We start from the raw sequence: 27,854 nt of genomic DNA, 5'->3' as shown, positions 1-27,854 counted from the left end.
CAACGCGGATGTCTGCAGCTTCAAATAATTAAAAACTTGGTTTGAACATCTTTAGCTAGTGTATGTTTCATAGCTAACGCCAGTCTGACCTTCAGTCACAGGGCGATGGCGATCCTGTGCGATGAATCGAACGGCTCTGTGGTTCAGCAGGAGCAGACAGGAAGTCTCCATCGTCCAGTGCAGACAGAACGGCGGCTTGAATAATGATTTTCAAAGGAGAAACCAGCTCTGTTTCACTATAAGAGTCCAATAAAACATTTGGAGCAAGATGTTCACACAGTAGGACAATCTGCTGTCTAACCAGATTCGCTGATGATGCTGTACTGCATCACTTAGATTTCCACGTAGAGCATGGATTCAGGATTGGGAACTTCAGTGGTTCGCGCTCTTCTTACATTCACACATTTCGTCTTTTTGGAGTTTAGAATAAATTTTAAATTAAATGGGGACGTCTGGAGCTCGTAAATATAGTAAGATACAGAGTAAATAGCAGGGCCTAATATTGATCCTTGAGGGACACCTTTAGCAACCACGTGGGGATTTGAACCAGCTGTAAGCAGAATCACCAAAACCCGCAGAAAGCAGCTCATTTAACAAAATGTTGTGATCCACAGCAGGTCTGAAGCCCGACTGCGTTCTTATCCTCCGGGAAGCCACATCGTTGGGAAAAAAACTCAAAGATACGAATATATATGGGAAGAGCTGACAGCAATAAGGTTTGGTGGCATCTAGTTTTTGTTTGGTGAACCACGAAACACACGTCACTAGTATTGACGATAATAATAATTATTCTACTTTAATTTAACAGTGAAGAAGAAACAAAGAGGTGCAGGTGGATTTCAAAATCGTTTATTTCACTTCGGTTGTTTTGTAAAAGCAGGAATCAGCTGTGAAGCTCAGTTAAATCAACACAGACAGAAGTGTGTGTGTGTGAGTCATTATTAGTAGGTGTGTGTGTGTGTTTTCTAGTATTTTAAGTGTGTGTCAGTAAAGCGACATGCATTTAAAAGGCTTCAAATATCTGTCTGTCAGGGGGCGGGGTCGGCCTGGTGATCGACAGGAGGGGGCGGGGCTTGTAGGACACTCGGCCTGGGTGATGTCATCCCACGCCGACCAATCAGCTGAGAGTATAGGTGCATTCGACCTGATTAAATTCATCTCTGAGTGTTAAAAACTGACATCAGTGCGTACGACGAGTGTAGTGTGATGCAGAGGCAGTGTAACCATGGCAACGGGAGGGGAAGATGAGGAGGAGGGTTTCTATTGGTTAATGAGTTAATGAGTTAAACAATGCACAGTAGCTGAAGAATGTTTTAGGGTTAGGGAGGGTCAGAGGTCAAAGGGTTGAGCGACAGCTAAAAATGTAACGGTTCCTCTTCTCTCATTGGACAGGAAGAAACAGGAAGTGACTGCAGGTCGGAGAGGACGAGAGTCTGAGAGAGAGAGGAAACAAAAAGAAGAGAAGGGAAGACAAATGAGATTAAAAGGAATTTAAAAAGTGTACATACAATTATTTTTTTAATAAAACATTAAATATGACATTTTCATAATTTAGAGAGACACTCCTACTTTACGTGCAAACTTGTGGCTTGATATTTAGACAAACCACAATTATTTTATTCACTCGACCCAGATTTAAAAACCAGCTGACGAAGCTGTTTGGCCGCCGATGAAACGATCCAGCGGGAGTTCCTGTGTTTTGTGTCGCGTTGAAGATGATGTCACGGCAGTTTCACGTGGCGTTGCTATGACGATTAGCTAAGAATCCCTCCTATCTGCAGTGGAAAACCAAATCGAGAAAATGGCCTGGTACCCACAGCGAGCCGAGCCATGGTCACTGCCCGTCGGCACGGGTAAAGGAACCCGAGATGGCGTCGGTGCTACATTGACCCACGCTGGATCCATTTTGTAGAGGAAGGCAGTCTGTCCAGGTTCAGCGTTTACCCCGAGGGGTAACTAGTTAAACAGGCCTGAGATCTGCTCTGCCAGCGGTTTTACATTAAAGAAGTGATTTGCTGAGGCAGGAGAGCTTTATAAATACAAATGATAGCATGTAGTTGTCTTCTTTGTTCGATATAGTACACCGTCCTGCTGCCCCAAATACTCGCTGTGGATTAATCCGCCGCCGAAAATAGTCCCCAACAAATGCACTATTTCCTCCTGTTTGCTAAAAGCTGCCGTACGAAGCTGAAACAGGTGAAAAATGTTGTTTTATTTTCTGGGGTTTTCTCACCTACTGTGCAGCCTGTTCGGTCTGTTCTCCTCCTGCGTTTGTTTTTGGGAGGTCAGCCTGCGGGAGAGACAGAGCGGAGGTCACATCCAACTCCACCTCCATACACATCCGTTCACACACGAAGATACTTTTCTCCCGGAACAAGTAGATCCGTGTTATTAGTTTCACCTGCGATTCACCTGCTCTGACGAGTCAAAACGTCAGCTATCAGGAAAGTCTGTGGGACACAAACTCGGAGTTGTGAAAAGAAGCTAAATTCAAAACGTCAAATCAGTTTTGTTAGTGAGCTCTCGTTTATTGTGTAAGAGAAAGAAAACACAAGAGTGCGAAATTAATTCTGGTGGAATTCGTCGGATTTAAATGGCTACCTGTCAACTGAAGATTTAACCTGCAAAACACATCGTACGCTCCTGACTTTTCAAACAGGTGTCTTCTGATTGAACCATCTGACATTGTTCACATAGTTTACACCATTTGCTTCGGGAGAAGAGTAACTTCGCGTCTGCACAATGGCGCTACAGCAGGATAAAAGCAGAGGAGAGCGCCCCCTACGCACCAATCTCTCTGTGGAGAAAAGCGAGATGAAGCCAGAGAGGAGCGAAGCTGAAAGGAACAGCCACGTTAGTCGCCGTTTGTGTGCCGACAGTGCGACTCGTCACTGGCAGCAACAGGAAACATTCCTACACCCATAAAAACGTATTTTCCTCGTTTCTTGTCAGGACATCAAGAAAACACAAGTGTTATTCGACTTAACTGAAACATTATTATCTGTTAGGATTTCGAGAAGAGTGACAAAGATGTAAACTTTCTCTAAAGGGTGCGGCTGTTAGTAACGAAAGGCGTCATCGGCCTGATGACGAACATCAGGTGAATCTTCCTGCCATGCATCCTTCTTCTTCGTGCTTTGTTAGTTTTATTAGTCTGTGAGTGGAAACCATCACTAACATCGATTCCTGCTCAAACATCTGCAATGTAAATCAAAGGCAGGCTCCTGGTGAGTCCCACTAGCACCCCTGCTACTATTAAACAGGAAGCGGAAGTCTGTCTTTACAGAGCACGAGCGATGATGTCACCACCCGGCACCACGGACCGGCCAATGGGAGGGGGCCGGAGTTTGAGATTCGAAGGTACGATTACTAAGTGCGGCTGTTGACACCACTCATCGGTTCATTAGGCATCTCCGGTCTGGTTACTGATTGGTTAAAGCAGGGTCACCATGGCAACACTGAGGCCGTGTGTATTTCTTCTGGATATTTTGGTGTTTTGGCGACAGAGGAATCGCATGCTACGATTTAAAATTAAAACGAACACTCGTACGCAGGTATGTTATAGCCGTGTGTTAGGAGTGTTTTACATACTTTACTGAAGCTCTTTTTTTTTTTGGGGGCAACTAAAAACTAACTAACTGTGAGTAGAAGCAGTGCTGCCACTAATGTTGCTGACACACACAGTCTCAGTTTGCAGACATTTAAATAACGTTACACAGTCCAAATATAACATCGCAGATGTTCCCGTCGCTGAGCCGGTCTGACTCCAGTTTCACATCACTTCCTCTGAATGAAGCAGGAAAAGCAGCAGATTTAAAAAGCTGTGAGAAAAGGCAACGAGCATCATGCAGTGCAATCACTCAACCCCCCCCCGACCAATCAGGCACCTCCTCAGCCACTGGTCCCGCCTCCTCCTGTTCCCAGCCAATCACCAGAGATTTGTGAATGGAGACAATAAATGAATGTTAACACAGCACAGATTATAATATTAATAACTACACATATATTATGAAATATAATCAATATTTTTGTCTTTATATATTTATGAGGCAGGCCTGTTTTGGAAAACTTAAGCAATAATAAATTAAAAATTATGTTGACTGATTAAACTTAAATTAAAACTCAAACTTTAAAAATGAAAGAGAAAATGTAAACTATAATAACCATTATTTAAATATATAATAACACACGAATAGATCATTTTAATTTACAAAAACAAAAACCCACGTCGGCGTGACATCACTCACCGTGCTGATTAACCCGCTCGCCAACGCTGCGTTCTCCACCCCATCCACTGTTGCCTGGGCGACCTCGTTGGCCCCGGCAACCGCGGTGTCGGCAACGATGTTGGCCTGTTCGTTCGTCTTCTGGGAAACTGGACAACAGGACAACAGGACACAGGAAGAAGACCCAAAAGAGCGTTTAGCATCACAGCCGCGTGACAGAAGCCATTTCTCCCAGCTGTTATACACCAAGAGAGCCGCTTTTGGTCACTTTATGTCCTTCATCATTTCACCACAAACAAAATGAAACAGATTAATAAACAAAACCAAAGTAATGAACCCAATAGATGTAAAGAAATGTCAGGGTCTTGTACGCCCTGCGTTAGCGTCCATGGTGATGCGTGGCCACGTCCGTTCTACTCAAAAGCCCAACTAAACGCAAAGAAAGTTCAACAGGAGTGGCCAGACGGGATTCAAACCGTGCGTGACGTGATTTTATTGATGATTGTAACAGAACATTATATACGTGCAAAGTAGCCTGAATATGTTTTGCGTCGCATTTTAATGTGTTGCCATTTTGACGCCTCTTAGTGTACATAAATCAAAAAAAGACAAACTTCTGCATCTTCTAAGTTACTGGCAAAAAAATGCAAAAATGATGTTATAAATAACACTAACGCTTTAAATTTATTCAATGTAATTAGAAGATGTAGTTATTATGTATTAGTCCCAATGAGGCACCTTGAAACTGTAACAGAAAGCCCTGCAGTGTCAGCTGAAGTGCCCAGTGTGAGAAAAAGTTTCCCAAAAAAGGATTTTAAACTAAATTCTAGTTCAAATCTGCCACGGTGATCTACTCCAGTTACCACGGCGATCTTCCGCAGTTACCATGGTGATCTCCTCCATTTACCATGGTAATCTACTCCAGTTACCACGGTGATCTAGCCCAGTTAAAAGCGAGCCAGCCCAACGATAGCTGGATAAACCACTGATCTGGCTTCGTGGGTCAGACGCCAGGACAGCAGGCTTTTGTGCCCTGAGTTTTGCCTCCCAGTGCATCCCTGCGACCAAATGCTTTAGGTTATAAATAGGCTCAGGGACAGGGAGAGGAATGTCAGACGGGCTCAAGAAAGGGCAAAACATCCCCTCTGTAAAAGTGAAACATGTCACGTGCTTTTTGTTTTAACTGGTGTGTTAGTTTGCTGTGCAGTGTGTAGCAGTTTGTGTACCTGTGTTAACACCGGTCACCACTCCCTCCATCGTCTTGTTTCCTGCAAAAGAGAGAAAAACCCACGGTTGCTGAAATGAAGATGGTCCCGTTAACACTTCCTCCATCTTTACCTTATGAATTCAGCATAATGAACATTTCCACAGCACTAATTCCATCAGTACAACAGTCATGTCACACTCACGCTGCTCCAAACACTTTCTCTTTTTGACAATAATTCTGTTTTCACTCACTCATTACATCCAGCCGCTTTTAAAAATCCTACTTAAGCTGCTCGCAGTGAAACTCAACACTGCATATGTTTCAAACTAAAAGCCTTCCAGCAGCTTAATTAGAGTATAATTCCTCTCTGTCCTCGTTGGCTTTTAATTTGAAACATTTGCAGGAAGCGTTGAGTTTCGGCAAAGGGAAAGCGACTGAAACTGATTTGGGAACAAAGACAGAGCAGCTGTGGAAGTGTTCATTACGCTGCACACAGCACAGGTATCACTGGAGCCGTGACCGTCATCAGGCTGCACCAATCAGAACTTCAGCGAGAATCTGACCCGGTTTCCTCTGCAGACAGCGACGGAGCTCAGCTGCCCTCTGAATGATTTATTCATGTCACCCAGTTTAACCAGCAGCGCTGGAAGATCTTTTACTTTAGTAAGACTGGGAACACCACAGAGTGGAAATACTCCGCCACAAGTCCTGCAGTCAGAAAAGTGTTAGCATCAAGCACCAAAAGCACTCATTACGCAGAATGGCCCATGCAAGAGTTATACGTGTTATGTCATTGGATTATAATTACTGATGCATTAATGTGTTCATCACTTTACTGTTAAAAGGTGGAGCTGATTTTAGCTACTTTATTAATCTAAATCTGTAAAACGTAACGAGTAACTACAGCTGTCAGATAAATGTGGAGTGGAAGTATAAAGTAGCACACAATGGAAACACTCAAGTAAAGTACAAGTACCTCAAAGCTGTACTACAGTGCAGTATTTACATTCTGAGCCATGAAGCCCACTCTAAGCTTTTACATCATTTTAATCTCACGTCTCTCTTTATTTACTTTATTTGTGCACATGTGTTATTTTTCCAGCCTCTGATTGGGCCGCTCGGTGTCAGTGTCTTCGGCTCGGTCTCTAGTGAACGTCAGAGGAACTGGATCCGGCTCTCCCGGTGGGCGTCGTGCCGCTCAGACATGTGACGCCTCCGACTGAACAGAGTCTTTGTCTGAGCGAACACAGTCTGTGATTCACTGTCCGCTGCGAGGAAGCACGGCGGCTGTTTGCAGCCAATCAGAGGGCGGACTCTGTCTGTCTGCCACACCAGTTACAGGAAGGCCGCTCACAGCAGATACCATGCATATTTGATGAGCCGGTTTTAGCTCCTCTAATGGATTTTTCTGTCGTTTTCTTTCTGCAGAGTAGGACTGTGTGTCAGTGCAACTATAATCAATAAACAATTAGTGTGTTTTAATCTTTGGCCACGGCCCACGCTGAGTCTGAAATGTCAGGAAATGGTGGAGTCACAGGTCCTGTTTGTGCCTCAAGACAAACTTTCCCGACTGAAAGTCTAAGAATGGAGAGCCGAAGTGAAACAATCAACAGTAGGCCGCCGTCGCCGTTCATCCGATATATTTATGTTTTTAGCGGCCTTTAACGAACACCATTTCCCATAAGCCCTAGACCGCCGCGGGTTAAACGTCACGGCTCGTGGGCCCCTCGATGGGCGTCCCAGTAGCTCACCTGGTGGAGCGCGCCCCGTGTAGTAAGGCTGAGCCTTATCGCAGCGGCCCGGGTTCGAATCCAGCCTGTGGCCCTTTACTTCTCATCAGTTATTCAAGTGTTTCTGCAGTCCAGTCCACGGTCTGGGGTCAGGTCATGAAAACTTGGCAATTTAACAAAAATGCTGTTTGTTCAGACGACAGCATCAGACATTTCTGTGGAAAGAGAACATTTCTTCATGATGCAACGCTGACCTTTAACCTGAACCGGGACTGTTGAGGGTGTTTTCTCTGCTCTGGTCTGAATCGCTGGATGAGTCGGTAAACTTTGTTTTCCCGGTTGGTTCAGTTTCTTTTCACACAAACCAAAACGTATCACTAAAAGTCAGGCGAGAGTGTTCTCTCCTCTCATTGGTTAGATGTGTCGGGGGGGGCGGGAGCAAGAAAGTAAACACAGGAAGAAGAAGGCCCTGAAGAAGCTCCTGTCGGCCCAAACATCAAGAAGCGGGTCCAGGTCAGCTACAGGGGCCTGTTTAGCTCAGACCTGCAGAGTCCACCCTGTGGTTCAGGTCTGATCGAGGTCGGGAACGAACCGGTCCAGCATTCATTCGTGAGCGGACTTAGACCAGTTCCTCTGCCGTGTTCAGATCTGCCCAAACAAATCCGATTCAGCCGGACTGAACGACGCCGGTTTGAAATGCTTAGTAACCCCAGGATGGTCCTGATTGGTTGTTTGAACCTGTCTGTAAACCTGTGACCATCTTCCAAAGGTCACAGATGGACCAACGCGAGACGACCCTCAAACAGATGATTGACAGCTCTCTCCTCCACTCAGACACCAACATAAACCCTGCCCACGCCTGATTGGACCCGAGCCTCGCTGAGCTGTGATTGGCCAATCTCTCCATCCGCCAGCAGCCGACAATACAGGTGGGAGTAACACACACCAACCAGCAGCACAGGGGAGTGTGACATCACTTCCTGCGGACCTGCATGTGCTTTGTAAGATAAGTTTTAATAAGAATAAACTAACTTAGTTAGTTAGTTAGTTAGTTAGTGGGACTGAAAACTGGACTCTGTCTGTACCATTAACCCTTAAATTCCTTGGGACTTTATTAAACCGTCTAATCACTTCCACTTCCTGCTAATCCTCCAACTGTTTGTCTTTAACAATGTTCTGGTGTCAAAATGGTAAAAAAAACATTTCTCTAAAAAGCGTGTATGGTCACTAGAGAAATATGAAACATGTTGTTTTATATTATTTCCTGCAGGTCGATTTGCTCCGGTCAGTCGCGTCGCGTCGGGATACAGAAGATTTAACATATTTTTCACCACAGAATATTTCATCCACAAGCACTTTAACGGAAACTGTTCAAATATTTTTTTTTATCAAGATATTATTTAAAATAATATTTCCACTGTGTTTCAGTGTGGCCAGCAGGGGGGGCTGCAGCCCCCTGAGCCCCACCCTCCACGCTAACGCCTCGGCCGCGCTGCTGTAAACGCGCGACCAGTTTTTCTGCCGAAATGTCCGACCTTCCTGGAAACTGGCTGAGCAGCGATGACTCGTTACTAATTCATGGCCGACTCGCTGTGTTTGGTGAAGTTACAGCAGCGTCTGCGTGCCGGAGAAACATGAAATATGAGTGAATATTGAACATCTGCTCGTCCTGAAACTGAAAACTGAACGTATAAATGTGACTCTCTCCCTCCGTCCTTCCCTCTGACGTTCCTTTCTTCCCTCCTGCTGCAAAAAACTCCAATTTCTGAAAATCTCATTTCTAACTTTTCTCTGCCATTTTCTTTCCTTCATCATCTCTTCAGATTGAATGCACATGGTCACGATGACTTGCACATTTCCTCCACTTGTCTCCTTTCTTTCTACTCTTTTTCTTTTTTCAGATTTTAATATTTTAATATGAATTATTTAATATTATTTAATATTTCATCGTGTCCTCCACCTATCCCTCCCCTTTTCTCTGCCAGTTCTTCTCTTTTATTCCTCCATTTTATTGGCCTTCCCTCCGTCTCTACATCCACCTGTTCCTCCCTCCTTTCTTTCCTTTCAAACAGACCTACATGATGAATTTCACTTTGAATATTTTAAGATTCAGCGTCTTGTCCTCCCTCGCTCCCTCGCTCCCTCGCTCCTTCAGTTCCCATCAAAACCCCTCACAGATTTGATCCTTTCATGTCAGACTGAACTTTTACTCTGCCAGTTCCTCTTTTTCTTCCTCCTGCACTCCTCCTCATCCCTTCTTCCCCTCGCAGTGTCAGGGGGAACTGCCCTTTTCCTCCACCCGTCTTTTCCTACCCTTATTTCTGTCCCAGCTTTGACTTTTCCGTCCATCCGTCTCACTTTCCACCACAAAGAAACTCACAAATGAAAATCTAATGTACAGTGTGTTGTTGAATTTCCCTTTTCATCCATCCATCCATCCACCCTCTCACCAACGTAGAAGACCCCCTCCTTGGTCTTGGCGGCGGCCTCCTCCACGCCGGCCTTCGTCTTCTCGGCGGCGGCCACCACTCCATCCTTCGCCATGGAGAATCCCTTCTTCAGAGCGTCCATGATGCTTTGCTTCTCGTCTCTTCCTCTGTCTTCCTCTCTTCTTATTCGGCTGTTTTCTCTCTCTTTCTTCTTCTTCTTCTTCTTCTGCTCCGTCTGCCTCAGTCGTCTCGTCTCTTCTCGTCTGTCAGCGATCTGTTCTTCCTGCTAATGGACGAGGGAGAGAGAGGGAGAGAGAATGGGTGGAGAGAGGGCACGTGAGAGGGAGAGCGAGAAAGAGAGAGGGGGGGAGAGAGAGAGAGCAACATGGGACTGTTGTGCAGTGGAGAGAGAGAGAGAGAGAGAGAGAGAGGAAAGTGGTGGAGAGAGGTAGAGATAGACTGGTGTAAAGAGGAAAAAGAGAAGAGAGAGGGAGAGAGATTGATTTGTGGTGTAGAAGTAGGAAAAAACAGTCGTCGTCCCCCCCCCGGCACATATACAGTTTACAGTGATAATGGTGTCAGATTCTTAGTCATTTCCGCCTTATTGTTTTTTGAAACAATAAAAAAAAAAGTCAAGATATCAAAATATAATATCAAAAGTCAAAATATCTCTAAAAAGCGTTCCTGTTGTCTGAGGTGTAAAAGTTGCTGTGAGGATAAAAAGCAGACGAAACAGACTTAGTGAATAAGAGACGACGGACAGGAAGCGTGTGACTTAAGCTGAACGCTACCGCCAACAGAAAGGCCGTTAGCACCAACGTGCACAGATGTTTTAGTGTTTGACCGGCAGGAAGGAAGCTCTGCGCTCAGAGCTAACATCCAATCAAAGTGACGAGTACCAGCCAATCACAGCACAGTAGGGCGGGGAAAAATAACGCGTTAATAACGGATCTTTTGACAGCAGCCATGTTGGGAAATCGGACCGTGGATCTGCTCGAACTGCAGACAGATGAAGCCATCTGATCGCCCGACAGCAAGACTGTCGATCGTCCAGGTGATCAATCACGTGACCTCAAACTGAACGTCAAACAACACCTGAAATTCAACCCAGTTCTAAAGTTAGTGCTGCTCGACCAGTTCAACGTCGACGTCTGGCATTAGCTGCTTTGAAGGTTTATGTGCTATTAAACTATGCACTAAAACCTCTGTAAAATAAGTCCGAACACACCTTTAGTGACCGCCCTCACAACATTTTAAATAGCCGTAGCAATGTTTATGTCTTTATTAGGTCATGTGACTCTGAAACAGTCCTGAGAGTGTTATCTGTGGAGATCTCAATGGTAGATTCACTCTGGGATAAAACATGGCGTGCAGTACAATCCATCATTTATTACACAGTCTTTGTTCACACACACACACACACACACACACAGTAGCACCTGCCTGGTGTAACTAGATTAGCTAGATTAGCTCCGTTAGCTAGAAGAACAGTACGGCGAGGATGTTTGATGGACGAAGCGTTGAGCTAAACAGACCACGGTGAAGTTAGCCTGGTATTTGTCTCCGTGTCCTCCTCCCTCCGTTCAAGAGGACAAAACGGAGGGTGACTTCCTTTAATCTGTTTGGAGTGTAGCAATATCATCACGGCTGCAAAGGCTCCTTTTAATGTTCAGCCAACAGCTGACGCCAGATGATTTGCTGCATCTTGTCCAGTCAAACGACATGTTGCTTATTAATAATAATTAATATTCTTATTAATGCTTGAAACTGTAAGCACACGGGTGTAAATCTGATCTTCATAAATAAAGAGAAATGCTAGTAGAAGTCAATGGATGCACCGTCAGCGTCATCATCATCATCATCATCATCATCATCATCATCATCATCATCATCGTCTTCATCGCGACAAATATGTCCATGAAAACTCTTTGAAGTGTAAACACTTCACACACCGAAGCTAGCTGTACTAGCTTTGTTGCCCCCGTGTCCTGATAGGAACCTGAATGTGACTCAGCACAACACACACACACACACACACACACACACACACACACCCTTGGCTGCCTCACCCCTTCTCTGATTGGCTATCAGCCGGCGCCGGTCTATTTTTAGTCCCATTTTATTTCATTTTTTCCAGGATGGATGGGTGGCGGATCAGCAGCAACATTATGGGCTGCTGTGGGTTACCGTAACAATGAGAGCTGTCCGCCCAACACTATTGATCAATACTCACCATCAGCCTGCACACACACACACACACACACACACAAACTGATGATTTGTGTCATTGATCCCTGTGAGGAAATGTAATCATGAACACCCTTAATTTGACACCAAATATTGATTTAAAACTGATTTTAAAACCTTTTTTATTTGTTTGTTGGCCATTTTGTTTCTGCGGCTTGATGTGATTGGACTCCAGAGTCTATGATGCGTCCTTTGCAGCGGTCAACAGACCGTAGAATGGCGTAATTGACCAATCAGAATCGAGTATTCAACAAAGCCGTGTAATAATCACTAATATTTCTTGTGCAGGTTTATCTTTTACTGCGAAGCTTAAAAATTCTCAAAAAAACAAAAACAAAACACAAATGCAGGAAGTTCACAAACGACAAGCAGTTTGTAAATACGGGTTTAACAGTTTGTATATAAATGCAACATCCAAATTCAATTTATTTATTTATTTCAATTTATTTATATAGCGCCAGTTCATAACAGAAGTTATCTGATTCCACTTTTCCTATAGAGCAGGTCTAGACCGAACTCTTTATAATATTATTTATAGAGACCCAACACGAGCAAGCACTTGGCCACAGTGGCAAGGAAAAACTTCCTTTAAGAGGCAGAAACCTTGAGCAGCTGGTTGAGGTGCCTTCACAATGTTGTTGTCCAACCAACAGTCCAAACCTCAACATTATTAACAATACATTAATTCAATTCAATTTATTTATATAGCGCCAAAAAAAAGGGGGGGGAGAGGGAAGCACAATGCAAATACCACCTAGAATTTTAAAATAGTAATAATGTAATATTAGTGGTAATATTAATATTAATAAATTAATAATAGGAATGACAGCTATAGAAATAATAATGACAAAAATTGTAATAAAGCCTATAACAGCAACTGTAGCAGCAGTTGTCGAGCAGGAACACGGGGGCAGCAGGTGGCCCACAACCACAAATCCAGACTCTGCAGGAACACGGGGGCAGCAGGTGGCCCACAACCACAGATCCAGACTCTGCAGGAACACGGGGCAGCAGGTGGCCCACAACCACAGATCCAGACTCTGCAGGAACACGGGGCAGCAGGTGGCCCACAACCACATATCCAGACTCTGCAGGAACACGGGGGCAGCAGGTGGCCCACAACCACAGATCCAGACTCTGCAGGAACACGGGGGCAGCAGGTGGCCCACAACCACAGATCCAGACTCTGCAGGAACACGGGGGCAGCAGGTGGCCCACAACCACAGATCCAGACTCTGCAGGAACACGGGGGCAGCAGGTGGCCCACAACCACAGATCCAGACTCTGCAGCTCCGGAGGCAGAAATACCTGCTGAAAGCGTCAGAAGGAGAGAGGAGAGAGACGAGAAAGCACAGAACTACGGGGGAGAGACGATGTTGAGTTAGTAACATGCAGTAATGGGATAAAAAAACAAACGGAGAGGGAGAGGAGGAGAGAGGTGCATCATGGGAAGTCTCCCGGCAGTCTAGACCTATAGCAGCATAACTAAGGGATGGTTCAGGACTCACCTGAGCCAGCCCTAACTATAAGCTTTATCAAAGAGGAAAGACTTTAGCCTACTCTTAAATGTGGAGATGGTGTCTGCCTCCCGAACCCAAACTGGGACCTGGTTCCACAGGAGAGAAGCTTGATAACTGAAGGCTCTGGCTCCCGGTCTACTTTTCGAGACTCTAGGAGCCACAAGTAACCCTGCAACCTGGGAGCACAGTGATCTAAATATGTTTTTGAATTTTAAATACATATATTTGTGGTTTCTATTACATTTATTTGAAACCAGAAATATTTGCGTGTGCGTCAGAAATACACTTGTGAACCTTATCTTTTTTATTTGTGAATTTGCTTTACATTCGTATACAACGATAAATATTTTTGCGGCGTCAGAGTAATTTCTATATAAATCCCGAAATACACCGGCGCATCCTTCTGCGTGCGTTCATTCATACTGAGACTGATCGAACTCAGATAGCAGCTCATTGTGTGTCTCTGCCAGCAGACAATGGAGTCTTTACTTCAGAAGATAATACAGTGGAAAACACAACGGCCATTTTCTCCACAACAGCCGATTTAATATGTTTTAGGACACACACACACACATACTGAGGAAGGTTTTGTCAGTGATTTTTCTCCAAAGAGACTCGTCCTCCAGTCTGGGTGTCTACCTCCTCTGTCGGAGGGGCGAGGGGCCTTTTACATGTCTGTATCCAGGGGCCCGTTGCCTCATAGTCCAACAATTGTTTATTTGGCATTTATTTCTTACCAGGACTTTAAATGTGAGTCTTAACACATTTTTACTCATTTTGCAAATGTGCCCCCCCCAGTCTGACCCCCTGTTTAGAGACAAAATGATTATATGGAGGCATCATAAGCACTAATATTGAATTGTCACCAGCCCCGACCTCGTGACGGCGGGATATCGGAGCTAGAGATAGAACCGTGAGTTCGGTCCTGTGAACTGTGTGAGGTTTAAAGGTTTGCTAGAAGACATAAAGCTGAAAGGTGTTAGATGAACAGCTGGATGAGACCGTGGAGGAGTGTTTGGAGCGTCCAGTTCTCGGAGGGTCTCGGGACTGTACAGCTCCAAATCACCTCTGTGAGGAATCCGACACCTGCCTGCTAATTGATAGTTGCAGTGTTTTAATGAGGGTGGTGTGTGTGTGTGTGTTGGGGGTTAGTTAGTTTCCCACATGCCTGTCTCTGTAATCATTTTGGTTTCATAACAGCAGTGACACGAACGTTTCTGCAAACCCAGCAACAACCAGCAGACAAACAGAACGCCTTCAGGTCGACCTCCACCAGAGGCCCTTTGGTTTTTAGCTGAGTGTGTGTGTGTGTGTGTTTGTAGGCTTGTTTTACTATTCGTGGGGTCCAAAAACCAGGAGCCCACTATACTTGTGGGGTCTGACAGCTTTGTGGGGCCAAAATGCTGGACCCAACAAGTTTAAAGGGCTGTTTGAGGGTTAAGACTTGGTTTTAAGGTTGGGGTAAGGCATTAGGGAATGCATTATGTCCCACAAAGAAACTGCCACAAGGCATTTTCGCTCAAAGGGAGGAAGCAGCACGATGGGCCAAAATTAAAGCCTCAGGCAGCAACGAGCAAAGTAACTTCATCTCGTTTAATTCTGCTTGAAAGAAGGCGTGAGATCAATCACACACTTGCGATATCACAGAGCCTGCAGCGTTTCAATGATTGCGCACGCCACTTTTCGTCCCCTCTTCATCGGATTTGAACGAAACTCTGTGTGTACGTTCAGGAGATGGCGCGGGATTTCTCCAGTGAGTTTAATCAGGATCGCTCAAAGGCATCTTGAGTTATAGGCAAATATGTGATAGGCCACGCCCACTCGCAGCAATCAATATGAAACGTCAGATCTTGGTTAACACTTGCCCCCAGAGTGGCGCCCCCTATGGGTCGAGCTCAAAATGCTTTGGCCCGCCTATCCCCAAACACCGCCTGAAGATTTGTGATGGTTGGACAAATCGTTAATGAGTTATGGCCAATTTCGTGCTGAGCCCCACCCATGGCGAAGATATTTTGGTTGACGGCGGCCATGTTTTTTGACCGACCTTGCTCATTTACAGTAGAAACGTGTATCTCAGTCCCGCAATGCTGCAGCAAAAAAATCTGGTGTCGGTAAGAGTCAAAATTCAAAAAGTCAAGAAATCCATCATGGCGGACTCTAATGGTCCTGAGGCTTTTTTGTAGAGGATATGGAGCTGCACTTGTGAGAGAAACAAGACAAATAACGATAATAAACCGACGCAAACCCACTGAATAATAAAATGAAGTCGTCTTCATCTGCTGCCCGACCTGCTGCTCTTCATCCTCACAGCACAGACATGTGTGACGTCTTATAAAGTGATCAATAATGTGTCAATCAAGATTATCACGATCAGGAACGGGTTGTTCTTACTTCATACTGCTGCTTTTTTGAAGAATATGTAGTGATGCAAACTGTCCACAAGATGGAGCTGTATATTTGATCAAAACATGTGCTTGTATGCAAGACTGGCCAGACTCTGTATAACACGAGTCACAGTGTTTTTTTATTTAACTGATTTACTCTTCAGTTTTAGGATATATTAGCTGTTTCTGTCATAAAAACACCAAAATAAAACAACAATAAACAATGTCCACAAGATTAATACAAACATCAAACATCAGTCTAATATTAACCTGACTGAGGTTTAACCATTTAATATATATATATTATATTTTGCGTGGTTACATTATGATGAGTTTTTATTGTCTTTATAATAAAAGACTAAACTTTCTTGTCTAAATAGTCTTATAGAAAGTAATTCGTTTGAAGGTAAATGTTATTCACTTGGACAAATGTGTTTATTTATTCACATGTCAAGCTCGACCCATAGGGGGCGCCACTGTAATGCTGCAGCTGCTGAAGCTGGAGCTCATTTTAATGACTTTATGTTCTGCTGGGCAGCTTGAGGATTTCCCTGCTGCGATCAATAAAGTTTATCTTAACCAATAATAATACATCGTCATTTATTGGTTGATTATAGTTTATATTATTAATCTGAATATACAAAGTAACTGCAGCTGTCAGAGCTCTAAAGATGTCAGACGTCGCTTTCTGACGTAGTCACACTTTTTACACATTTCCATCATTCAGCAGCCTAAAGCCAACAGGTTTCTAACTCTGATGCTTTTTTGATTTCAGATAGCGACGCGATCTGCCGAGACACGTGAAGAGAGACGCAGAGGGCTTCTCTTTCCCATACAAGTCCACGTTCCCTCCATCTGCCGTGCCCTCCTACACTCCTTTACTCTGAATGTCTTCGTCCTTTTCCTGTGGAGCTGATAAGAACGGAGGAAATTCACTGACCTGCAGGAGAAATGACCTCCTTCCTCCTCTGTGTGAGTGTGTGTGTGTGCTGCTGCTGTACTCCTATCTTTGTGGGGACCAGTCAGAGTGAGGACATGTTGTCTGCTCCTCCTCTTCTTCAAAAGGGCCGTTGGTGTTTTTTTTGCCTTGTAGCGCCCCCCAGCGGTCGATTTGAATGAAACGTTCAGGGCAGGTTTCAGGTACGTATGTGGACACATCCTGGACGTTTTGTGATGATTGACTTTGGTCTATTTATGTGCTGAGCCACGCCCCTTTTGAAGTTCATTGGTCAATATCTTGAAAACTAAATAAGATATCAACAAGCTTTACACAGCTTTTGATAATCTTCGTCCAATGATGATCCACCGAACATTTTGTAGCAATCGGACCTGCGGTTTAGGAGGAGATGTCAAAAATGTGTTTTTCAAACAATTCAAAATGGCGGACAATCCAGTCAGGCAGACTGTCGTGGTCCAAGAGAGCACATTGAGCCGGACTTCTGCGAGAAATTTCAAGTCATCCGGACTTACCGTGTGAGGGGCGTGGCCTGTTCAAAATCGCATTTTTGGGCCTTAATTACGGCGCCGCCATGTGGCCGATTGGGCTCACGTTTCTGCGGAAGCACCTGCACGTCATTTCCTGTTACTGGGCCGAGTTTTGTGTTTCTAGCTCACGGGAATTTGAGCCGAAGCGACAGACAACAAATAATAATAATAATAATAATAATAATAATAAACCGGGTTTCAGCCCCGTCGGGACTCGAACCCCTAACGGACAGAAACGTCGTGTTTCCATCATGTAGCTCTTTAGCTTTAGCTCTTTAGCTCTTTCATGTATCCTTTTTTAAAGTTAGAATTAGATTCAAGACAAGGCTGGGGGTTCGTGTGTGAGAATCGAACAGAGGGCCGAAGACATACTTATAGTCCAGTATAGTTCATTAGGAAAACCTTTGGTGTTTAATAAATGAAACCGGGCGAATTACAACGACAGGAGCCGGCGGGCGGTTAGATTTAATGTCTCAGTCGAGGGAAGACGTCTCACTGACTTAAGTGAATTAAAGTGGACTGAAGTGGACTGAAGTGGAGCAGAGGGGGGCTGACGGTTCCTGTCCAGGCTGAGAGAGCCGGGGACTTTTCCACTGGGGGGGGGGCGGGGGGTCATTTCCGAGGATTGTTTTAGAGCTGTGAGGAGGTGGAAATGGGGAGGGGGTTGAAATGTGTGACAGAAAGAGAAAGTGTACTAAAATATCTACAGCCAACATCACAACAAGAGCGCAGCGGCGGAAAGTAACTAAATACATTTACACAAGTACTAAAGTACGATTTTGAGGTACTTGTTCTTGTTTTAGGCTCCTTTAAAATATGTAAATGTGGAATAGTTCATCCTCACAAGTGTGACTACGTCAGAAAGCGACGTCTGACGTCTTTACAGCTCTTTAATCAGCCAGGTCGTGATCATTCATTCACTCTTTATGTGATTTAGGCACCGTGCTCGCAGCGAATACTAATAAAAAAACTCCCCAAAAACACTTTTAGCTATTTCCTCAAGTACTGCAGTTAAGTACAACTTTTAGGTGCTTTACTAGTATTTTCATTTTCTGCCACTTTATACTTTAGAGCACTTTTCAGAGGGAAATATTTGAGCTTTTTACTGCTCTACAAATGACAGAACTCTGCAGATTCAGATTATTAAAACAAAATATAATCAGTTGATTGAATGATGAGCTCCAGCTTCAGCAGCTGCAGCATTAAAGTGATGAACACATTAATGCATCAATAATATGATATATATTATTCTGCATGAGTACTTTGACTTTTGGTACTTTACGTATATTTGATGCTTCTATCAGAGTATTTCTACACTGTGATGTTTCACTTAAGTACAAGATCTGATAAACCCAGCAGAGGAAACAGGAGGCGTGGCCTCCCCCTCCCCCTCCCCTCCCTCCTCCAGCTGTTTAAAAGCAGCTGGAGGTCGTGCGAGCCTCCACTCAGTGATGTGGACGGGAGCAGACATGACAGCGGTGGGAGAACTGGTGCTGGTACTGGGCTTACTGGTGAGCGCTCGCTGTGAGGTGAGAGCACGAGACCCCGAGGTGGAGGAGGAGGAGGAGGAGCTGGGAGGAAGCAGCAGCAGGAGGAGGAGGAGGAGGAGGAGCGCTGTTCCCCTCCCACCTCGAGAGGCTTCACCCCAGGGTGACAGAGACCCCCCCGCCGGGCGAGAGAGGGAACTACCCAGCCCGAACCGGGTGAGTCAAAACATCCTGAACTCAAGCTTCACTTACTACATTTTTAACCTTCTTTCGACCGCATCCCATCTGAGGAAGTGGAAAGTAAAGCTGCAACGATTAGTCAGTTAATCGATTAGTCGATTGACTTAATCAGAAACTATTTTGATAGTAAACTGAAGTTTTGGACAGTAGGACAAAAAACATCCTCACCTTGGACGTCTTTGTGATGGACGTTTTCTCTATTTCTGATGTTTTATAGACAAATGATTGATCGATAAAATAATCGGCAGATGACTAGATAATGAAAATAACTGTTAGTTATATATTCTCATATATTAATTTCATGTATCTTCATAAAAGACACAAAACTACAAATTCCTATTTTCACCAAATACGACTGATTTTGGGGATCCTGTCATCGTTCAGGAAATATTGTACTTTTTACTCCACTACATTTATTTAAAAGTTGCAGTTACTAGTTACTTTTCAGATTAAAAAATATATAATAAGATAATAAAATCCAACACATTGTTAAAGATTTAATCACTGGATCCCAACCTTTTCAGCTTGTAATCTCTTCTATAAATTCAGTGGTCGCATCTCCTCGTCATGTTTCAGAAGTTTGAGTTGTTATCAGTTCCACCAAAGAGACATTTCTCCTCTAAACTTCTGACATGGTTTCGTTTCAGTAACTGTTCAAATGATCCAACATTTCACTAAAAATCAAAGACGAGAGAAAACGTCCAGAAACTGAAAACAGGTTTGTGTTTTAGAACTTTATTTCTTCTTCTTTCCATCAATCATCTCACGGCCCCTCAGATTTATCTGGTGACCCTTTGGAGGGGCCCGACCCCTAGGTTGGGAACCACTGGACTAAACTAGCTAACTGTGTATAAAGTCGTTAAACTAATGTGAGCTAATGTTGTGAGTTTGATGGCTAGCTTCTGGTGAGGCAGCAATTGTGACTCCTGACAACATTTTTCTCTTTCGCTTCCTGGTAAGACCTGGACTCAAACCGCCCTGTGAAGAAGTTGAGGGCCGCACAAAATGTCCTCACTTTCCCCAAAATATCAAGGCCTAAAACTTGAACTGGTCCTCGCGAAGACAGAAGTATCCAAACATACACAGACACGAGTCACGCCTAACGCATTCAGAAGTACCGAGCAGGGAGCTTTAAATGTTTTGACTGCCAGCATGCTTATAATAGGCTGGTACCACACACACACACACACACACACACACACACACACACACACACACACACACAGCCCAGACGCCATACATTAATTTTATGATTTTATGAGTCTCAGACAGGCTAGGTAGGTGTCCTCTTTGTGTTTGTTCTCCAGATATTAGACCGAGCTGGCCCTCACACGTTTCACACTGAGCAGAAAACAATCTTTAACTGCAGTTTATTATTTCATGTCTCATGAAATGTGGTTCAGACATTTTATGTTCCCCCCCCAGGCTGAGTTGTAATAACTTTTCATCTAGCGTTAGCATGCTAACACGCAAAACTAAGATGTGAAAGTGAAGTGACAGATGTATTACAGTGCTCCTAATAAAGCCGAACAAGACGTTACTGACCAGCATTTCCAACCAAGTATTCAAGAAGTGACCCGATCTGCTGCATTTTGACATTTGGACGCTTGTTTCAGGAACAGTTTTGTTGGGAGGCGGCGAGATGCGTGCCGCTGACAGACTAAATAAGAGGATTAAATGTCTCGGGTGACATTTTTTGGAGCGAGCTCATGCGGGCCTCCGTCATTATTCTGACCCACATCCATACATTAAGCGGCGGGACTCGTCCACAGATTCCCTGATAAAATAATCCCTGAGGGCTCTTAACAAAACAACCCTCCATTAGCTCTAAGACCCTCCCTCCCCCCTCGACCCCCCCACTTTAAACACTGCTTTAATGACATCGTTCACAAACGGAGCTCTTTGTGCTGCGAGTCGCCGCTGTGTTGCTGTAATGGAGAGCAGCTTTCCAGGGTTGCTCTGTTTCTTTTAGCCTCAGCGCTATCTTTGGAGGGCTGATTGGTCGGGGAGGGGGGGTAATACATGCTTCAGAGGTCAGAGGTCAACAGGTAGTTAAGCGCTGATGAAGTGGAGGTGAAAAGTTTGTTGTTTGGCTGCAAGATAAGAAGATCTGAAGCTTCAGAGGAACTTAAAGCTTAAAGGAGCATTAGTTAGATTGATTTCCTTCCACCGGTCGGCCATTGGTTTCTCTTCATTTCTATGAAATCAACTTGAAACTTGCTGCAGAGAGATAACGAGAGTACAGTACAAAGTCTTCCTGTCTCTGCGCTCTTCTTTCCTCCCGTCACGGTGGCCTTCCAGGCTGAGAGGAAGATGTGTCTTCACCCTCCTCGGCTGCTTGAATTGCTGCTGATCTTGTAATCGAAGGCCTCACTGAAGTCCTACTGAAGTAAAAGCTGACCCTGCAGTCTGGACCTCCAGGTGCTCGGAGCGCATGCTGCCTCTGTTTGACTGAGCAGCAGCAGAAGAAGAAGAAGAAGAAGAAGCAGCTCAGCGAGCAGACAGACTTCAGATCAGACACGTTCAGATCAAAGAGAGCTGAACCTGCTGATAACGTGACCACGAAGGCATCATTTACTGCTCATTCAGCCGTTATCAGGAGGCCGAGACAGGATGAAAGGACGACACTCAACGTCCCGAGAAAAGTGGATAAGACAGAGATTTAAAGACAGAGGTTGTTATCAAACTGATGATCATGCAGGTGGATACGTTGTGCTGCTGAGGCAGTGAATCTGAACGTGACTAACAGTCAGATAAGCTCTTTTTCTGGAGAAGGTGGTGTCTGATTTCTGAGAGCTGAAAGTCACAGCTGGATGACGAAGGAGCATCTGAAGAAGACTGAATGAGTACCTGAAGGATTAAAAGCTAGAGAGAATACATGCGAACTAACCGCTGACGCTCGACTGTCCTGCTGTCAGTATATCAGGTTTTTAGAAACTACCTACCTGATCTAAACATATGAAGCAGAGACACACGACAAACTGCTGAGAACGCCTCGTTCCAAGGCTGCATCTTTAGTTATTAGAATTATTACAAATGTTTCACTTCAGCTCCACACGGGAGCAGATCAGGGCTGGATCATCCAGACCAACACCAAAATATCTTCCTGGAGAACTTTGGAACAACATAAACATGTAAACATGGCGACACTCGTGTAGATTACTGCATTGTTAATGTTGAGATTATAATAAGTACTCGCTCCATTACTGTCCTCCATTGTTGTTGTAGTTTGTTGAGGTTTAACTGCAGCTTGTCATTTCTAACAACGTGCCCCACCGACACTCTGAAGGAGCACAGGGACGTATGGGGCGGCTGAGTTACGAACACATGGAGCCCAGCAGGTGTGATGGAGAAAGAAAAAACAGTTTGTGCACGTGATTCTTTAACTGGAGAGCATGAATTTGTTTTTCTTTCTCTGACACCTGCAGAGCAATGACATAATCTGATAGCATGAATTATAGTTCGTCCGAGAGAAGAAATAAAGTCTGTAAAACTCTGATCATGAGACAAATATCTCAACAACTACAGGCCACATTTTCATTAAATTCCCTGCCGATATTCCAGCTCTCCAGAGGATGAACCCTCTTCCTCTAGCGCCACCCTCAGGACAAACTGCTGATATCTGAATGAAACCTGCTGATCACTCTGTTACTAAAACAGATCAGTTTTTGGTCCTCAGAGCTCCGACAGTCTCATTATTCAGACTTTGGCTCGTTCACAAACATCTTTCAGATCTGAACCTGAACTCTTGGACCTGCAGCAGAAACCCTGCAGCTTGTTTTCTTCCGTCTCTCTCAGGATGAGTCAAGGTCTCGCTCTGAAACACAGATCTCTTTCTTGAACGCTCACCAAAACAAATCCAAACAGGACAAACGCAAAAATGACAGTTTGACAGATCGCAGCTGTTTGGCTGTGACACTTTGAGGCTCAGCCCAAATAAAAGAGATGTCTTCAGTTAAGATTTGAGGATTCTTGGTCCAAAATGAGAAGTGCTGTTTGAACAAAGTGACACCGCCTCTTACAAAATGACTGACAGCACAAAATGAAACCAAATGACTGGATGTTTGTGTTGGAAGGAAAATCCAATTTGCTCTCTTTTTTACAAGGTTACATCTCTTCAGTCTGATGCGTTTAACACAATCCAGCAGTTATTTTGTGATGTTTTGTAATTGTGGGCCTTATTTTAACCGCAAAAGTGCAACGACAAGCACAAAGTGGTGGATCTTGTGGGCGTTTCCGCTTTCTATTTTGGCTCATGTCTGTGCAGCAGCACAACGTGCAAAAGGGCTGGATGAAGGTGAATATAGATCAGAGGGTAAATAAACTCTCAGCCAATCCTACTTAAAGGGCAGGGAATACTTTGTGTCTTTAGGTAATTACACATCTGAGCGGACAAAAATTACAGCTCTGGGGCCTCTTCTGTTTAACATCTACGTGATCCCACTGGCTCAGATTATGGAAAACAACAAAATTACTTTATCATAATTATGCAGACGACACACACATTTACGTAACAATGTCACCAGGGGACTACAATGGTCCAATACAAGCGTGTTGAACAAATCAACGATTAGATGTGCCAGAGTTTTCTTTAATTAAACAAAGATAAAACTGAAGTAATTGTTTTTGGCCACAATTACAAAATCAGAGTGAGGCATGATGACAATGACTCAACAAATGAAGAATCGGCTTCTTCAAGAAATCAGATTGCGATGCCTTTACAGTCTTGGTTCTACTCTATCTCTATGTTATAAATCATCACATCGTTAAATGTGATACAGCAGTGTTTGCAGCGTACTGCATCTGAAGAATAAAACACGAAATGCTCAAAAACTACAAAGAAAGTTGTAAAGGAGGTCACGGCGTATTAACGATCCCACGTCTCCAACATAAACAACAGAATATTGGGTTAGAACGGTCTGATGTGTGTAGATGTGTGTGGTTATTCTGTAGCAGCCTGGTGTTTGCATGTGATTTAATGAAGGTAAACACAGTGGACAGTGTGTGTGATGTCACCACACTCGTGCTGCCTTCAGATGTCTTTTCATACAGAATAAAGCAGCTGTGGACAACAGATACTGGATGAATAACACGCATTCATTTACAGAAACATGCAGACTGATTTAAACTCATCTACTGGTTGAAGAGTGATGAACGAAAATAGTTTGTTTATATTATAAGCATTATTCTGTTATTGCTGCGCATTTGCTCCAAATATTTAGTTTGCTCTTGTTGAAAGAATCCCCAAACGTGTTTCTGAGACGTCCCTGCATGGAAGGAAGGAAATCAATCTAAAGACTGATGGATGATTTGGAAACTGATCAGCAGGGATGGAACATGTATGTGATTTGTTGTTAAAACAAAAGACCACTATATTAATTTATTTCTTACTTTCCTTCCTCTGCTGGATTCATAAAACAAGTTCACTTCTCTGGGGTTTCTATATGCATTCTGGGAAATGTAGGCAAGTCTCAACTTTAGGAAATTACAATCATTCATAACAAAAGTAACTCCTGGAATAAATTAGACAGCAGCTTCTCTAACAGTGTGAGAGCATCCAACATGAACATCCCATCATTTAGTTTAATTTCAGTTTTTTTGAGGAGGCGTCACTTTGTTCAAACAGCTCGTCTCGGAACAAAACTCCTCACATCTCAGAACATCTTGTCACTAAATATGCCCTGATGGTATCAGACAGACGAGGAGGATCCCAGAGGAGTTCCCTCCAGTTCTCACTTCACTGAATGAAACTGCACATCAGGAAACTGACTGATAAACTGCAGGTGATGATTCTGCTACAGTGGAACCACTGGAGTTTTAGAAATGTTTTTTTTCAGGCAAAATGAGGACAGAGGAGGAAATATCTGAGATTAAGCTGCAGCACGTGAAGGAGAAAAGACAAACAGAGAAAAGCTTGATGTGATTTGGCGCCCAGAGTTCAGTCTGACAGGACAAATTAACCTGAAGGTGAAGATTAAAGATTTATTCTCTGATGTTGTTCCAGCGCCCTCAAATCCCCGAACCTCCTCTCAGTCCACTGTTGATGTTTTCAAACTCAACTACATATAAGTGCAGTAACAATGAATGAACTGGCAATGTGTTGGGTGTCTCTGGTAGTGATGAAGCTACAGAGAATTATCAGCTGAATCTGCAGCTCCCCTCGACTTTATGGAGCTTTATAGAGACTTTCAGCTCGTTGTTTATCTGTCCGGCTGCAACTTTACTGTTCTGGTTCACTCTCACGGCTCTCTTAGCGTCGCTTTCAGAGAAAAAGCTGTAAAAAGCTACTGAACACTAAATGTTTTTAGTTGGAGAGGGAGCAAGCTTGCTAGCGAGCTAATGTTGCTGGCTTGATAGCTAGCTTCTGGTACGATAATCTTCACCTGAACACACCTTTATTCTGTAGTTTCGCCCTCACAGCTGCGTGCACTGTGACGCACAGATTTAAATATCAATACGGTTTTGGGTCTTGGGTTTTGTTGTTTCCTGTTTTATTTTGTAAGTGTCCTGCCTCATGTGTCTTGTGTAGTTTTATTTCCTGTCTTTGTTTGCTTTTCCCTCCAGTTTTGATTGTTTGCTCCACCCTAATTAGTGTCACCTGTGTCCAGTTATCCTGCCCTCACCTGTGTATATATTCTGTGCCTCCCTTGTTCTGTCAGTTTGTCTTGGTTTGTGTGTCTTGTGTTCCAGCCCTTTTTCCTGTGTTTCTCATGTTTGGACTTGCCTCCTGTGTCTGCAGTTGGGTCCACTCCCTCGTTTCCTCTGTTGCCCTGTCTTGGCACTGAACTTGATAGCGTGAGCTGAAGTGTGTATTGTGTGTGTGTGTGTCAGTGATGTCACAGCTCTCCAGAGGAAATGACACGGTGCTTTTCTGAGTCAGTATGTTCACATGTAGGAATAATGGATTTATAATATTACTCTGTTTCTACCTCGTAACTGCAGTCTGTCTCTGGAAACGCCACAAAGGATTAAAGTGTGAGTTAGTTTGTTTGTGGTCATTTTTGCGTATTCCCTACATTCAGTACATTAAGTACTTCTATCTGAGTAAAACACATTTGAGCAAACCTGTTGTACAGTGGTTAATAACATGATTTTAAAGCTTTACTGATGTTTTATTTTTACTAGTTCTTTGTCGACTGATTGTTTGGCCTTATTTGTGTTTTTGTCTGCTGGTTGTCTGATGATGAATGTTTCTTGTTCTCAGGTCTCTCTTTAAAAAGAGATCTCAGTCTCAACGAGTCTACCTGATTAAATAAAGTTTGCACAAGTCGGCGCAGCCTTTGTTGCATTAGTCCTCATCACTCTCTGTCTGACGCGAGGTAACAAGTCCATTATCATCCTCTCAGCATTCAGCAGGACGTGTGTGCTGCTCAGAGTTTATTCTGCGTCACCACAATGAATCACAGAGCTAGCAAAGTTCTTGATGTAAACACACTTCCTTGCTTGTGCGCTCTCTTTTCTTTCTGTCTCAATCTTTTCTAACTTGTATCGAGGCTTAATGGTTTGTCTGGAGGACAAAACGCTCAAACTGATGCTTTCATGATTGGTGAACGTGCACGAGAACCCACAAACAGACTAATGGGAGGCCTCCTGCCTGACTTTATCCCTGCGGCGTACGTATTGATAGCATGTGGAGAACTTGGCAATTATCTCCGCCCGGTCCACAACAACTTTGTCAATATAAAAACGGTTCAAAGTGCTGCAGAGGACTGTTGGCCTCCACCCACACCTCCCTCACCCAAGATCTTAGATCAGGAGGAAGAGGATCAGGCAAACATTTATGTGTACACCCCCTGGTTCAAGATGAAGATGATTCAATATTTGAACGAAAAGTGAGGGATTTAGATCTATAAATCCAAAGTGAGATAATGGTTTGTGTTTGCTTACTGAACATCGGCCGTGTTTGTATAAAGAGTCACTTCCAGAAACACAGGAATGATTGTGAAACATGAAAGTGGAGCTGAACTCTCAGCGCTGGCTGTGACACAGGAAGGAAGTGAGACAAACAGACCAACATTTCAGTAAACACACACACAGACTGGGGCACAGCTTTCAAGAAAGGGGCCACATTTGTAAAACCAGTAAAAATGTGTGAAGACATTTAAAGTCCTGGTAATAAATTAATGCCAAATAAACAACTTTAAATATTCTGAAATAATATCAATAATTAGCGGCTATTTGTAACTCCAAATATCCTACAGCCATGAACACATTATCAGTCAACGGGCCCCTGGATGCAGACATGTAAAAGGGCCCCCACCACCACTGTTGTCCAGAAACTATTAAAACACATCAGCGAGCCGCTCTGCTGCACTGGGCGACATGTTCCTTCATCACCACGAACACACACACTGTAGTTTATTCTGCCTCCGCCCCACACACACCGTCCTGCTGCCCCAAACACTCACTACAGCACCACATGTGGATTCATCCGCCGCTGGAAATAGTCCCCAACAGATGCACTGTTTCCTCCTGTTGGTCTGATAAAAACTACAGCGAGCAGCTGTTTGAGGAAACTACTGAGCCTTTTTAAACAGGAAACTATATATTTAAAGATTTACGTCTTCAGCAGGAACCAATGGGCTCGCAGCTGAGCGCCGCAGACAGGAAGTCAGACGGTACTGAGAGACGGAGCGACAGGTTGCTGGTTTGAGTCTGAACATGAGATTTGTTAACAACAAGAAATATATAGAATAACAGCAGCCTTAACCTTTACATAATATCCACCACATTTGTAGAATTATGGGAGCTGTAGTTCACAGATGCACACAAATGAATTATTGACAAAACAGAATCAACTCACGGTCCACTTACTCACTTGTTCTGGGGCTTTTGACCATATGGCGTGGTCTTCATCAGTAAAGCGAGTTTGCTCAGTTGCCATGGAAACTCAGATGTT

General features: G+C 44.0%; 2 protein-coding genes across 4 annotated transcripts in view; one reads left to right on the top strand and one right to left on the bottom strand.

Moving 5' to 3' along the window:
- Positions 1-833: 833 nt before the first annotated feature.
- Positions 834-27,854, bottom strand: sncga (synuclein, gamma a). Of its 2 annotated transcripts, XM_044213927.1 has the most exons (7): positions 27,774-27,854; positions 9,614-9,878; positions 5,453-5,494; positions 4,248-4,375; positions 3,888-3,914; positions 2,234-2,290; positions 834-1,433 (listed from the first exon to the last, which is right to left on the bottom strand). In XM_044213927.1, the coding sequence occupies exons 1-6, from the start codon at positions 27,837-27,839 to the stop codon at positions 2,234-2,236; spliced, it is 585 nt and encodes a 194-aa protein (XP_044069862.1). In that variant the 5' UTR covers positions 27,840-27,854; the 3' UTR covers positions 834-1,433. The 2 variants fall into 2 exon arrangements, with proteins under 2 accessions (XP_044069862.1, XP_044069863.1); XM_044213928.1 differs by lacking the exon at positions 3,888-3,914.
- Positions 18,678-27,854, top strand: part of mmrn2a (multimerin 2a) — a 31,752-nt gene continuing 22,575 nt past the window's right edge. Inside the window, exon 1 of one of the 2 annotated variants that reach the window (XM_044213910.1) lies at positions 18,678-18,931. The gene's annotated coding sequence lies outside the window, so the exon portion shown is untranslated. The remainder of the gene's footprint in view (positions 18,932-27,854) is intronic. The other variant, XM_044213909.1, reaches the window with a different exon arrangement.

Source organism: Siniperca chuatsi, linkage group LG11 (genome assembly GCF_020085105.1).
Source record: "Siniperca chuatsi isolate FFG_IHB_CAS linkage group LG11, ASM2008510v1, whole genome shotgun sequence".
Taxonomy (NCBI): domain Eukaryota; kingdom Metazoa; phylum Chordata; class Actinopteri; order Centrarchiformes; family Sinipercidae; genus Siniperca; species Siniperca chuatsi.
The sequence above is the reverse complement of the archived record's forward strand: the minus strand, read 5'-3'. Positions and strand labels throughout refer to the sequence as shown.